General features: G+C 43.7%; 1 protein-coding gene across 1 annotated transcript in view; it reads right to left on the bottom strand.

Moving 5' to 3' along the window:
• ZMPSTE24 (zinc metallopeptidase STE24) overlaps positions 1-13,854 on the bottom strand; it is a 149,244-nt gene that overhangs the window by 40,972 nt on the left and 94,418 nt on the right. The window contains exons 6-7 of the mRNA XM_085609667.1: positions 10,050-10,191; positions 14-207 (exon numbers count right to left, since the gene is read on the bottom strand). Of these exons, the coding sequence (XP_085465793.1) occupies positions 14-207; positions 10,050-10,191 (336 nt within the window). The remainder of the gene's footprint in view (positions 1-13; positions 208-10,049; positions 10,192-13,854) is intronic.

Here is a 13,854-nt window from a genome sequence, read left to right as displayed (position 1 = left end):
AAAAAAAGCTTACTTTTACTTTGGGCTTTACTTCTTCATTGTCAGAACCATCTCCAGTTGCTAATGTTTGTGTGTCAGCGCTGGCCTCTTCTCCATCTTCCTTGTTCAGCGGAGAATAGTCTTCCAAGAGGGTATCAAACAAAACAATTCTTTTGTTTTTAAAAAATCCATAGAAGTATGCATTGCTGTGGGAGGAACGCTTCGACCCTAATTGAAAATACAAAAAGAGGTTCAGGTTATGCTCGAATTCTATTCTATATTGATCAATTGCAGTCCATTTTGGTACAAACACTGACCCATCTTTAGGAAGTGCAAACTTCAGATATACTCACTACGGAACAATGACATTCTTTTGCAATTAAGGCATTTGTATTGATCCACACTGCCTGCGATACGGTTGTTCGAACATCCTAAACTGTTTGCGACCACAGTGAGAGTCGACTTGGTAGCCCACTAGAGCAGAATGCCTTCTATAAAGAATGAATCCACAAGAAAGAGGTGTGTGCTTTCTCGACTACTGTGCTACAAAATCAGCGCTTGCAGTGGCCACAAACAACTTAAGCAGCACAATAGGTAATAAAATAACAACTTGAGGGCATCAAGGTTTGGCACCAAGTAGCATACTCTTTCAATTCTAGCTTGCTACCTGGAATCCATGGCAAGTTCTCACAAATCAAGAGTCAGAGTGAACTGTGTGTAGGTGTCCACTTCAAGAAGAACTCCATCAAACTGAAACTAAATGGCTTCTGGACTGGAATAGTCCAAGTAGAAGATGAAAAGATGTAGACCTCTTAAGCTTTAACTGAGCATGAGTTTGGCGGACAGACATACCACATACAAGGAGGGATATGTTCATGCCTAGCCACCAACAAGTCATTATGAACAAAGTATGCATTGTCATCCGAATTCAGCATCCAATGCACTAAAGATTATGTACTCTGAAGAACCAAGCACTGGCACAGCCAATGGGTCTCAACTAAGATACAAGAGCTACTGGCTTTGTCTATGTTTAGTGCTACAGCAAACAAATGATGGACGGAATGCTGACAATGCAAACATTCTCCCCCAGTCAAAAGATCTGGGTTAAATCCATCGTTCTTTTGCTCACTACGCCACCCCAGTTTGGACCCGGCCGAATGCAAATCAGTCTTGACCCTGTGACCCATGGGAACAGTCCAGACCGAACTGCTAATGTTTAGCCATGTTGCACAGGAGCGCAGCTGACGTACAGCATGGCAGAAAGTTTAAAAAACAAAAAAGGACTGAGTCATCAGTGTCTGCATCCTAGCGTTTTTTTTTTTTTTTTTATTGCTGAGGAGGGAGGGAGGGCAGTCTTAAGCAACACGGAGGGAGAGTGAGGCAACACGGACAAGAGAGGGCTAAAAAAATGTATAATCAGAATCACTAAGACACCGCCAGCAGAGTTGGCATTACAGCAATTTTGTTTTTGCTATGGCAGGTGGTAATGGCCTAGGAACAACACAGACGAGAAAGCAACAACACAAGAGCGAATGGGGACAAGCAAAGACACAGACGAGGGAGGACAGGTAGGGCAAACAAAAGATTGAAGGGTTCTTGAAAGCCTGGTGATCTAGAGCCATTTTCTTTTTTTATAATCAAGATTTATTCACAGGGTGAGGCTACAAATGGATCCTATACCCTTAAAGTAGCCGGTAAGCGTCTAACCATGAACCCTGATACCACTTGATTGGGAGACCAGGAGGACAGCGATTTGGGAAGGAAACAAGAATGGTGCAGGAGGAAACAGACAAAATAGCGCTTTTTAGGTTGAGCCTGGGCAGCGCATGCGCTGCTTTGCGAGGCATGCTGTATTCGAGTATGCACTTGAAGCTCTGCCTAGTGTCCGCCCATATTTTTCATTGGCTTGTGTCATTGCCCTCTGTAAATGCTGCCTTCTGATTCGTTAATAGGCTTGTTAGTCCCTACTTCGTACTGCATTGTCTTCATTTGTAACCTCCCATGAGGACTGGCCCTTTTACTTCTGTTACACGGTATGTCTTATTTAGTCTGTAAGCACAATTTTCTTTAATGAGTTTGTCCTACTGCAAGCACGACATGCTTTCCTGCAACATTCAATGCGCCATGCGCGTTTACACTTTCCATGCAGCCCGGGTTAATGGTGGCCGCTTCTTTGAAATGAAATAGGTCTTGCATTTACAAGAGTTTGAGCTATTGGCATTGTAAATGACAATGCCTTTTATTTTTGTATTATGAAAACAGATGAATAAAAAACATTGTCATTTACAACACCAATAGTGTAAACTCTCGCAAATGCTAAACCTATTGCATTGCAAATTCTTGTTTTTGTTATGATGGGTGGTGGCAGTGACGAATAACACCATGGACAAGAAAGAGCGGGTAGGGGTAAGCAACAACACGGCCCACCCGCCCCGCGAGGGCGGGTGGGTGCAAGCAACAACATGGACAATAGCTAGCAACCAACCGGACTAGTGAGGGAGGACTATGCATGCAATAACACAGCCTAGGGAGGTGCAGGCAACAACACAGACTGGGGGGTGGGAGCAGGCAACAACACGGCTTTGGAAGGCAACAACACGGAATTGGGAGGGAGGATGGGGCTGGCAACAACACTGAATTCGGCAGGTGGGGGCAGGCACCAGTATGTACTAGGGAGGGCGGGTGGGGACAATTAACAAATCAGACTAAGGAGGGAGGCTGTGGGGTGGCAGGCAACACCACGGACATGCAGGCAACAACATGTACTAGGGAGGGTGGGTTGGGACAATTAACAAATCAGACTAAGGAGGGAGGCTGTGGGGTGGCAGGCAACACCACGGACATGCAGGCAACAACATGTACTAGGGAGGGTGGGTTGGGTCAGGCAACAACACGGACTAGGGAGGGTGGGTTGGGTCAGGCAACAACACGGACTAGGGAGGGTAGGTTGGGGCAGGCAACATCACAGACTGGGGAGAGTAGGTTGAGGCAGGCAACATCACAGACTAGGGAGGGTGGGTTGGGGCAGGCAACAATACGGACTAGGGAGGGTGGGTTGGGGCAGGCAACAACACGGACCTGGGAGGGAGGATGGGGGCAGGCAACAGTGTGTACTAGGTAGAGCAGTTGGGGGTAATTAACAACTCGGACTAGGGAGGGTGCGTTGGGGCAGGCAACACCATGGACTAGGGAGGGTGCGTTGGGGCAGGCAACACCATGGACTAGGGAGGGTGGGTTGGGGCAGGCAACACCATGGACTAGGGAGGGTGGGTTGGGGCAGGCAACACCATGGACTAGGGAGGGTGGGTTGGGGCAGGCAACACCATGGACTAGGGAGGGTGGGTTGGGGCAGGCAACACCATGGACTAGGGAGGGTGGGTTGGGGCAGGCAACACCATGGACTAGGGAGGGTGGGTTGGGGCAGGCAACACCATGGACTAGGGAGGGTGGGTTGGGGCAGGCAACACCATGGACTAGGGAGGGTGGGTTGGGGCAGGCAACACCATGGACTAGGGAGGGTGGGTTGGGGAATGTAACAACACGGACAAGCAGGCAACAGCACAAACTAGGGGGGGTGGGTTGGGGAAGGTAACAACACGGACTAGCAGGCAACAACACAAACTAGGGGTGCAGGTTGGGGCCGGCAACAACACGGACTAGGGTGGCAAAAAATAACACGCTAGGGAGGGCAAGTGGGGGCAAGCAACAACACGCACTTGCAAGCAACAACATGGACTAGGGAGAGAGGAAGGGTGGGTGGGGGCAAGCAGCAACACGTTTGATGGGGGCAAGCAAAAACAAGGATGTGAAAGAGAGAAGTACATAATAGAATCAGATGAAAAAAGACATTCTGGTAGAGTGCTTAAAAACAAAAACAAATTGTGTCTAAAAAAGCAGTGCTGGGACACAAGTAATGCGTCCATGTTCCAGGGGAGGGACAAACACATGAAGAGGAAGAAAGCCTATGGCAGCTGACAAATAAGGAGGAAGCAAATGCAGGTGAAAATGAAGCTAAACATTGAGTGGCCTCTAAATCCACTATTAGAAAACAAAATGTCTTTCTCCAGGTCACTTTCTATGGTACATCAACTTCTTCAAAAGGTCTCTTATTTCCTTCCAGCAAGTGAAAGCATGCTTTAGCTTTCCCCCTTTTACAATCGCAAACTTACTTTCTTAATACAAGTAATATCACAAACATATTCTACTCTCTCAATGCATAACCCATAGAAGTTGTGTTACAATGGGAACAGTATACTACTTTTTGGAGCAAAATATGGCTTAAAACTGTTAAAGCTGTAGATCAGCTATTAAAATTCAGACCTTATTTTATATCTATAACTGGCTTACGAGCAGCCCAGTTGCTTTAAGCAAAATTAATTCTACAATTTTACCTTCAAGCTGGTCATGGGATAACACTTGCGTTGATCTTAAACAGGTTCTTTTCTCCTGTCTGCACCCTCATGAATTTTGGCTAAAAGTGTGGAAACTAATCAGCTCTTCTTTACAAATATATTTTAGATAACAAATCAGAAGCTTGGAGTAGCAGGTCACTCAATATTAGAATTGTGGATATATTCATAGCTGTTGCTTTCCAGATGATAACTAAAAACTAGAAGAACTCCTCTAATATTTTTTTCCATGCTTGGTGGTATGACGTATGTCAAAATCATAGACTAGATAGAGCATCCATTCACCTGCTTACTTTGCCCTCAAAAGAGATATTATTTACTCACTAGCCACTTCATTTCTTGACATTCTACTCACAGACTTAATTTACAACAACCTTCAAGTGAAGAAGTTCCCAAACCTTCTTGAATTACTGGTTTATTCACTTTTGACTAAGATTTAAATGATACTATATTTATACTAATTGTATATTTGCTACACTTCTACTTGTCTATTTACCTTTTTATTTATTTTCATACTTTTTGTACTTAAGGTATAGAATGATATTTTTTCTACTATTTGCCGAATTTCTTGCGTTATATTTTCTTTTTCTATATCAAATTTCCTCTTTTTTTTGATTTTTCTTCAACTTTATAGATGGTTTACTTAGCGTAACTTTCTCTACATCAACTGATGTTGCTATTAATTATAACATTATCTGATTTTGTTTCTGCAATATGCTACACGTTTGTCTAATTGTTGGTGAGAATTCTTTATTAACCTTTTCCTTTTTTCAAACTTAAAAGGACAACAAACAAAAAAAACAGAAGGTCTTGAAGAGACAGTGCATGCGCTGTCTAGGTGAGACCTAAAATGAATATGACTTACTAGTTACATACTGGTTAACTTGCACCAAAATAAATGTCCTGTTCGATTCAACCAGGAGCAAATCTTGACATTATTATTATTTTTTTTAATCAACAATTATCTTCCTTACTTAATAAAGCCCAGCCAGCACTTTACAGACCTGCCCTCATGTTTATTTATTTACTTTAAAATTGATAAAATCATTACCTAACAAAGAGCTATGGAGGCACAGCGTCCTTCAATAAAATGTCAACACAATTTAAATAACATACATCTCCAGTAAAAAGTCAGAATTAGGACAGAAAGAAAAACAAGCATTGAAAAAGCTGATTCTTGCTAAGCTGCTGTGCAACATGGCTGAAAGTATAAAAGAAACACCATGATGCAGTCAACGCTGGCTGTGGCTCAGTGCTTTTTAGGTCTCGCCTGACCCAGCGCATGCGCTGGTCTGGCGAGACTTATTGAGAGGGCTCCAAAAAGTGCTACCAGGCCAGCCTAGAGCTACAGTGCATGTGCGCGGGCGCTTGACCGCGATTACTTTCACGGACGCTTTGATGTTTGATCACGATCACTTTCGCGGCCGCTTGGCATAGCCAATAGGTCTCGCTTTTGGGACCTTATAAGTATTTAGTTATGCAACTGTAGCATGGCTAAACACTTATAAGGTCCCAAAGGCGAGACCTATTGGCTATGCCAATGCTAGTTTCCCCTTCCAATCAAGCTTCTGTACAACATGGCTAAAAAAACATACATACAAAGTCAAATGCAAGAGCTACTTGGCTTCGTCTATGTGTTTTTGTGAAGGTTGGGGTGCGGGGTAAGTGAAATAAGGGGACACTGTTCTTTATCACAACAGTAATTAAATGTAAAGTTAGCAATGCCTTTCATGGTTCACCAAAAGTGTATCCACCTCTTTAAGCAGATCTTTGAATACATGGCTTGCTCAGCTAGATGGCAAGACTTTGATATGTTTTTCAACTTCATATGTTTCAGGGAATAAAAACAAATACAAATAAATTTAGACAATAAAATACGATGTTTGTAATGCAAATAGTACAATAGAATATGGTAAATAGCTTCCCCAAAAGTTATTAACCTAATCAGGTCCTTTAAAATAAGACAATTTCTTTAACTTTATTCAATATAAAAACAAAAGCCCATGCCACACCTACTTCAAAGTCATCCTGAAGCCTGTACTGAAGGCTCCTACAAGGTAGGGGCTACAAGCTGCTTTCTCAAGATACTTTGGTGGCATGCTAAATTAATAAATATGTTAATACAATTTTCTGGTTTCTAAGACCAATCGCAGCAGCGAACACAAATCTCACGAATATCTCGCCCACATGCCTGGTTAGAGGAAGCACGCTGGCAGAACACGGTCATTTATTATTTAAGTAAATAGTTTGAAAGTGAAATATGCCTAAAAGCAGAACGTAAATCAGCACTGCACGTTCTGTTCTGCAACCTAACCCTCACACAGCGCGTCAATGCTTCTCCGAAGTGTCAATTCACATACTTATGAAGAAATTCTTACCTTTGTGTGTCCTGTAATATCACAAACTTCTCTCGTACCTGGACTCTAAAATGGTTCAAATTTGGTAGTTAGTCCCAAAGAAGCCCCACTGCAATGGCCCATCCTAGGAGGAGATACAGAACTTCTGAGTACGAGTTGAATCCCTACTAGAAGTAGCACTAGCAAAAACAATCTGACCAAAGGTTCAGCAACATTCCGGTTTTACTTTCTATCCAGAAAGTTTACAAGTCTGCCATATTAAAGGATTCCTATGAAGTGAAGCGGCTGAAGGTATGCAGGCTCAGGGGTAACAGTAGTGCTAGGCCGAGAAGGACTTCAGTAACAGGCCATTCTAGTAGGGACTTTAGTAACAAGCAATGATTAAGAGGAAAGCAAAACATTTTTTTTTGGTTTTTTTTTTAAAGTACTGGAGTCCGAGCACGAGCAGCAGGAGGACACTAATAAAGCAATTAATCAGCACTTGGTTCAAGCTCCATAGAAGGGACAAACACATGAAGAAGAAAGTGAAACCTATACACACTGAGCAATGAGAAGCAGGTCAATGAAAGGGACTATGAAGACAACCAATGGTAAGTCGTGAATAAGGGTGGGTGGTAAACTCTGCTCTGCTGGTCGAGTTCAACTGGTTTTTGTCACAACGCTTGCCGTTTAACTCCGCCTATGCCGCATAGTGGAGTTAAACGGCAGTGCACCCACCACTACAATGCTACCACATGCCAGCCTTCAGTTCCATGGTGATCTGCTCCGTGCCTGCGTGTCCGTGGGCGGAGGTCGACACCCTCCACTGCACTGCATGGGCCTGGCAATGCCTCAGTCATTGGGCGGAATTGATCTGCATCTACTCAGGTGATCTTGCAGCTGCTAATACCTCTCTGCCGCCCTCGCCAGAGACCAGCTTGCACAACGACAGCTACGTCGGATGGGCCTGGTAACTAAGGGGTCTTATACCCGGGAGGCAAATTCCTACCCTTCAGAGACTTGCAAGGCCAGGCCGCTGCACACCACTAGATACCTTCTGGTTCTTGATTGTGCAGCACATGCAGGGGAGCACACAGCTCTTTCCTCACAAGCCCCAGCTTTGCAGGCCTTGGACTGTATCCTTGATGCATCCACACCCCCTACTCCACTATGCAGGACAAGGCTCCAGTCATTAAACCCAGAGCACCAGTGAAGTGGCAGGCGGACTTGGGGACCAACCTGGCAGCAGACAGACTGAGGGACTGCTGCTCCCAAATGTGTATGCTGTTGCCCAACTACTGACTGAAAATCATACGTTAACTCCCTCTATTGTATGTACTGCACGCCTGGCGGCCTGCAAAAGATGGGTTTGGACCCAGAGACGAGGTGCTCACGCTGCGGCGGCATATGCGTCTTGTCTGGGTATGCCCAAAGAAATCTGAGCATTGGATCGCAATTTTCAACTGCATAGGCAAGGTGATAATGATCGTGGCTCGGGCGTTGCTGCACTAAGTCAGACGTCCCGGCCGGCACCATCTGTATCCATGAGAAGGGTATGCAGGAAAGAGTGAGAGGTTAAAGGGCATGGACATAGGAGTGAGGACAAGGAGGTAGACTCATTAAAAAGAGCACACACTCAGTGGTAGATGGGGAGGAGCATCGAGACAAAGCGGGTCACGCAGGAGGGGTCGGTTAACTTTTTCCCGGAGCCCTGCTGCTCTTGTGGCAGCACCTTACGCCGAGCCCCCATCAGGGATGCCACTGCTCCCCTTGGAACCCTGGTGTGTGTCACTTCATCCTTCGCACCAGCTCCTGGACCCTGTGATCCTCGGCTCCAGACTCTACCGCTCCCCTGAGCTCCACTTCTTAGGGTCAGTAAATCTAGATAGATTTCAGCCAAAATCTCCTCTGACAGCCCCTGGCTGCGCTGCTCCTCCTTGCCTTCGGATCCCCCTGCTTCTCTCTCTGGCACCCAGAGTCCCGCATCCTGAGCCCCAGGTGCACCGAGATCTTCAGCACACAGCTCCGCTCTTTGCTTCGGTCCATGGCCCCACCTCTGCTCTCAGGTCCATAGCTCCTCCTCTTCCGATCAGGGCCCAGGGTGGGCGAGTGGAGCAAATCTGCCCTCTCGCGGAGCTACGTGGAATTCCGTATAGTGCAACTACGCGAGCTCCACCCACCCCTAGCCTCTTAGCCCCCTTTAAATAAATAAAAATATTGCAAGCGATAGCTCATGTGCTGTCTCAGGCGAGACCCAAAAAGTTACAAAGTAAAATAAAAAAACAGTCGTAGGTAATTTAATGATGTCCGATAAAGAAGGATGGTCTGGGCAAGCCTGATCTCACTGGAATGTCTGTTCCTGAGGCAGGGTGAAGCTGCACGGAAGGCCCTAGCAAAGATCCTAACGTGATACTATTTTGGAATATCAGGGTACGAAATGTCTTTGGTCTCTTCAAAACCACCAAGGGTCTGCAACTTACCAGTCAAGTAGGGAGGCTAGCTCGGGACAAGCAATGCAGTAAAGTCTGAAGAAGATACAAAAGTGAAGGGGTAAAGAGTGAAAAAATAAAGAAAAGGAGTCACCCGATACAATTTCCTTGCTCCACAGATAAGCGGACCTAAGCTGTTGGAGGGAACATTTTATGGGAGAGGATGAGTAAGCTAGAAGACCTGCCAGAATGACCTTACCACGGAACAAGCCTTGACAGAAAGGCACCTTGAACGATGGTCTGAAAATCAGAGGGTGGAAATAAAGGCTTTATCGTGTAAGGGACAAAAAGGTGGAAGGTGCAGGTAGAGAGGAGTCTATTGTGCAATATAAAGTTCACTGAAGAACACATTTGCAAGGCTACCTACCATACCTTTATACACATCATTTTTCAAGTCCGGCTTTCTTAATCTACTGACTTATTATTCCACATTGGATATATAATCGATCATACAATTATTTCTGTAATTCTTATAGAGAGACCAAATGTTTTGCTTGAATTGTTCTTCAACATTCTTCTTTTATTAGTGAAGTGTTCGGAAACTGATATGGTCCTTTTGGCACACAGCATTTTCATATCCCGACCCCTATTTTGGTGGGGCTTAAGTGGAAGCTTGATCAAAGACCATCTAATTAATGCATGCTTCCAATGCAAAAACATCCAAACTACCATGCCACATAAACCAATAACTTAATGCATCCTGGGACATATTTAAAAATGAGGTGGGTTCGCAAAAACAGCCCTTCTAGTTACAAATGAGTAAAAGTTACAATGCATAATGATTTCTAGTTATATATATGAATAAAACCATTCACTTTTCAATTGAAAGTTTTTACCTTCTACAACATATACTTTAGTCAAAGGAAAGTCAATGCTTCTTGCCATGGTTTCAATCTCTTCCTTGAGCTCTCCCTCCGGCAGTGGGATGAATTTATCAAACAAGGGTGCGATATAATCAGCGTAGATTGTAACAAGAACCTGCAAACACAAGTATTAAGATGTTATGGTCATTTTGTCACTATTAGGCTATGATCAAGGAAATGAACTGTAAAGCAAACTCTCCAAAATATATTTGATACGTATGTGTTTGAGTACGGAGTTTGCTTTCTAATTACAGAGATTAAGGCGTTTGTCATCCACCAAGTGTCTCAATACAAAATAACATGTGCCCTAATTTCCCAGTTATTGAGGAGAACTGCTTCTCGAAGAAGAGATGTCAGGCTTAAAAAGAGGATATGGAGATGCATTCCATGACTTTTACACATCTACCAAAAATCACATTAACTTGCAGTAAGACTAGAGGTGTATTACTCCAAGTTAAGTTATGTGTAATTGTATAGCACACAACTCACCCGGGAGGGTATCCTGGCGCATATTTACGATTACCAACACGCAATAAGTTGGACCAAGCCAAATAGCCTGGAACTTACCACTACGTTCAGGATATTTTAGAGCCCTTATATGGCCCTGGGCCAGTTCTTACGATCAGGGTTTTAAGTGGGGCCCAGACCTGGCAGCAATTAAACCCGGACCTTGAAATGAGTCCCCAACAGGCCCTTTATTCACATCCCTAGCTTTACAGCAAGAAACACCAATTGATTTGTCTGTAAAAACAGTTAAGGTAATCCAGGTCAGTGAAGTAGCTTGTGAACATTACACATTTTACATTCCCCAAGAGAATTTGCTTTTTCCAGAATGTGCGGGTTCTGTATTTTTTTCATACAGCATATAGTCACATCTAGGTGTCACGAGTGAGTTCACTTGTGGATATGGGTTTATGATTGGCCACAACTGAGACCTCTGAAGTTGAGATGAAGGCAGTAGAAGTTTCTAAAGGTGCCTGTCAGGGGGGCATAATAGTGTCCAGAACATATGTTTATCCAATCCCTGGCCTCTCTGCAGAGCACAAAAAGCAATAGGGAAGGGCGACAATTGTAATTGTGATTCTATGTGAAAGTATATAAAGGAGGTCCAGAGCTGTCGATATTTTGACAAGACTACAGTAAAAGAAAATGCACTGATTACAGGAGAGTGGCTGTGCGTGTGAGGGAATGAACTGAAGGAGATACAAAGAAGTAAATACAGGAGATAGTGAATAGAGGGCACTGAAAAGGAAGGAGATGAGTTGTTAGATAACCAAAAATAGGATTTCAGAAAGATATGGTGGAGAAAAAGGCTGTATTTAACATGGCGAGAGACTGTAGAGGAAGATGGTGCGAAGGGAAGGTGGTTGAGTGACAGGCACCGTTCTACACCCTTCTACTGACCTTAGCAATTTTAGTCTGAATTGCAGAATGTAGACATTTTCAATTCCAATTCTTCACAACAAAATCACTGTTACCCATTTATCAGACACTACAAATAGACTTTGATTTAGCTACACGTTCGTTATTGTGTTATATGTCTGGATGCAATAACTGAAAAATGACAGTAAGGCACCAAAATCCTGGTCGGTGGCATGCAATGTGAAGTGGACAATTTTAGTTTAAATGTTTTAAGCCATAGATTTTTAGTATAGGCCACTCCTCTTGGAAAGGATTCCTAGTTACACTTTTTAATCCACACCCATTTTGCAATCATTAACACTTTTCATCTCACTTAAAGCTGTGGTTACCCTTATTATTGAACTACTTCAACAGGACAGAGTGGTTCCTGCTGCGTTTTCACACAATAAAAGTGTCAAAGTCATACTCAAACTACCAGAAAATATTACAGCTTTCTTCGCAAGGTGACCATTTGAATCCCACTATGGCATGTGAAGGTGGCATAAAGAGGAGGGGGTCAAAGAGCAAGCAGAAACATACATTTCGTTTTGGATTAAAACACCACATTTGTATCTTCCTGGCTTTAAGCTCGACAACCATGGGTAAATATTATTGAGCCAACAGCAGATGCCCATATCACGCTAAGCAGGCTGAACACTATAGGTCTGTTCAAAGGATGTGTTTTGATCATTTACAGTTGGCTTCACTCGATCCTTCAAGATCATAGCAATGATCTTTGTTGTACCCATTTTGCAAGTGGAAGGGATATAAACACAGTCTATTATGGTGTGGTGGACCTGTTGGATTTCTGTAACACGACAGGCAGAATCACTTCCAGCTGAAGACATATGATGAATAGAGGCTTCACCTCCCTAAGTGACTCCAGACAGTCAGAGACAAGCACCCACGCTCAAGATTTAAAGGCTGTGGTAGAAGATCTTGCCTTGGAGACTGGAGAGAAGACCTCTCTTTCATGGCAGTCTCGGGCAAGGTGTTTCTGAATTTTGGAGGAGATCCGCCATTGCTAAGACCATTCTTTTGGTCAGGATAGTTGATCTTAGCTTGAAAAGGACTGCTGTTATCACATCTGTCTGGAAAAAAAGTAAGGAAAAATGATACTTACCCAGTATGCATCTGTTCTTGGCATGTAAAGCTGTAGAATCTCATGCTTTGCATAAGATCGTCATCTAGTGTTGGGTCCGGATGTTTGCACTTTGTTTTCCTGGAAGAAGTTCTCTCTAATCACGAGGTAGGGGACTCCTCTCTTACGTGATAGTGCGCATGGCCATCGACTCCATCTTCAGATCGTTTTCCGCAGAGGGTGAGAGAATGGAGTAGTAGTAAAGAATATAGAATTCCATGCGCAAGTATGTTTAGTAAAACCGAAAACTACAGCAGTTACAGGTACCCGGGGAGGTGGGTGGGCGCATGAGATTCTACAGCTCTACATCCCAAGAACAGATGCATACCGGGTAAGTAGCATTTTCCATTCGAGGCATGTGAGCTCTAGATCACATGCATTGCATAGACTATATAGCAGTCTCCCCGAAGCGGTGGTTATCCTGTAACTGTTGGAGTTGTCTGAAATAATGTTTTAAGTACTGCTTGGCCCACATTAGCTTGTTGTCTTGCTAACACATCTACACAACAGTGTTTGGTGAATGTGTGTGGTGTAGACCATGTTGCAGCTTTGCATACATCAGTAATAGGGATATTCCCTAAGAAAGCCATTCTAGCCCCTAACTTGCGACTGGAATGTGCTCTCGGGGGTATTATGAGAGTCCTTTTGGCTTTTTGATAACAAATTTGAATACACTTAAAGTTCCACCAAGCAATTCCTGATTTGAAAATAGGATTGCCTTTGTGAGGTGGTGCAAAAGCTACAAAGTGTTTTTTGGTTTTACAAAATGATTTTGTTCTTTCAGCGTAATACAAAAGAGCTCTTCTGACATCTAAGGTATGTAAAGCTTGTTCGCAACAGAGTCAGGTTGAGGGAAGAACACAGGTAATTCAACAGACTGATGTGAAATGCAGATACAACTTTAGGTAGGAATTTAGGGTTGGTACGAAGAACTTATTTATCTTTATGCAACTGGAAAAAGGGTTCTTCTATGGTTAGTACCTGTTGTTCACCCACTCTCCTCAATGAAGTGATTGCAATGAGGAAAGCTGTTTTCCAAGTAAGGAACTGTAGTTCACATTTGTGCATGGGTTCAAATGTTATGTTATTTAATTTTATAACGCGCGCAGTTACTCCGAAGAGTGTCCCGGCGCGAACCAAGAGGGGTCAGCAGACTAACACTAGACAAAAAGATAGGTTTTCAATTTTTTCTTAAAGGCTAAGGGGTCTTGGGTATTGCAAAGCGCAAAAGAAAGG

The sequence above is a fragment of the Triturus cristatus genome, chromosome 1_2 (assembly GCF_964204655.1).
Source record: "Triturus cristatus chromosome 1_2, aTriCri1.1, whole genome shotgun sequence".
Taxonomy (NCBI): domain Eukaryota; kingdom Metazoa; phylum Chordata; class Amphibia; order Caudata; family Salamandridae; genus Triturus; species Triturus cristatus.
The sequence above is the reverse complement of the archived record's forward strand: the minus strand, read 5'-3'. Positions and strand labels throughout refer to the sequence as shown.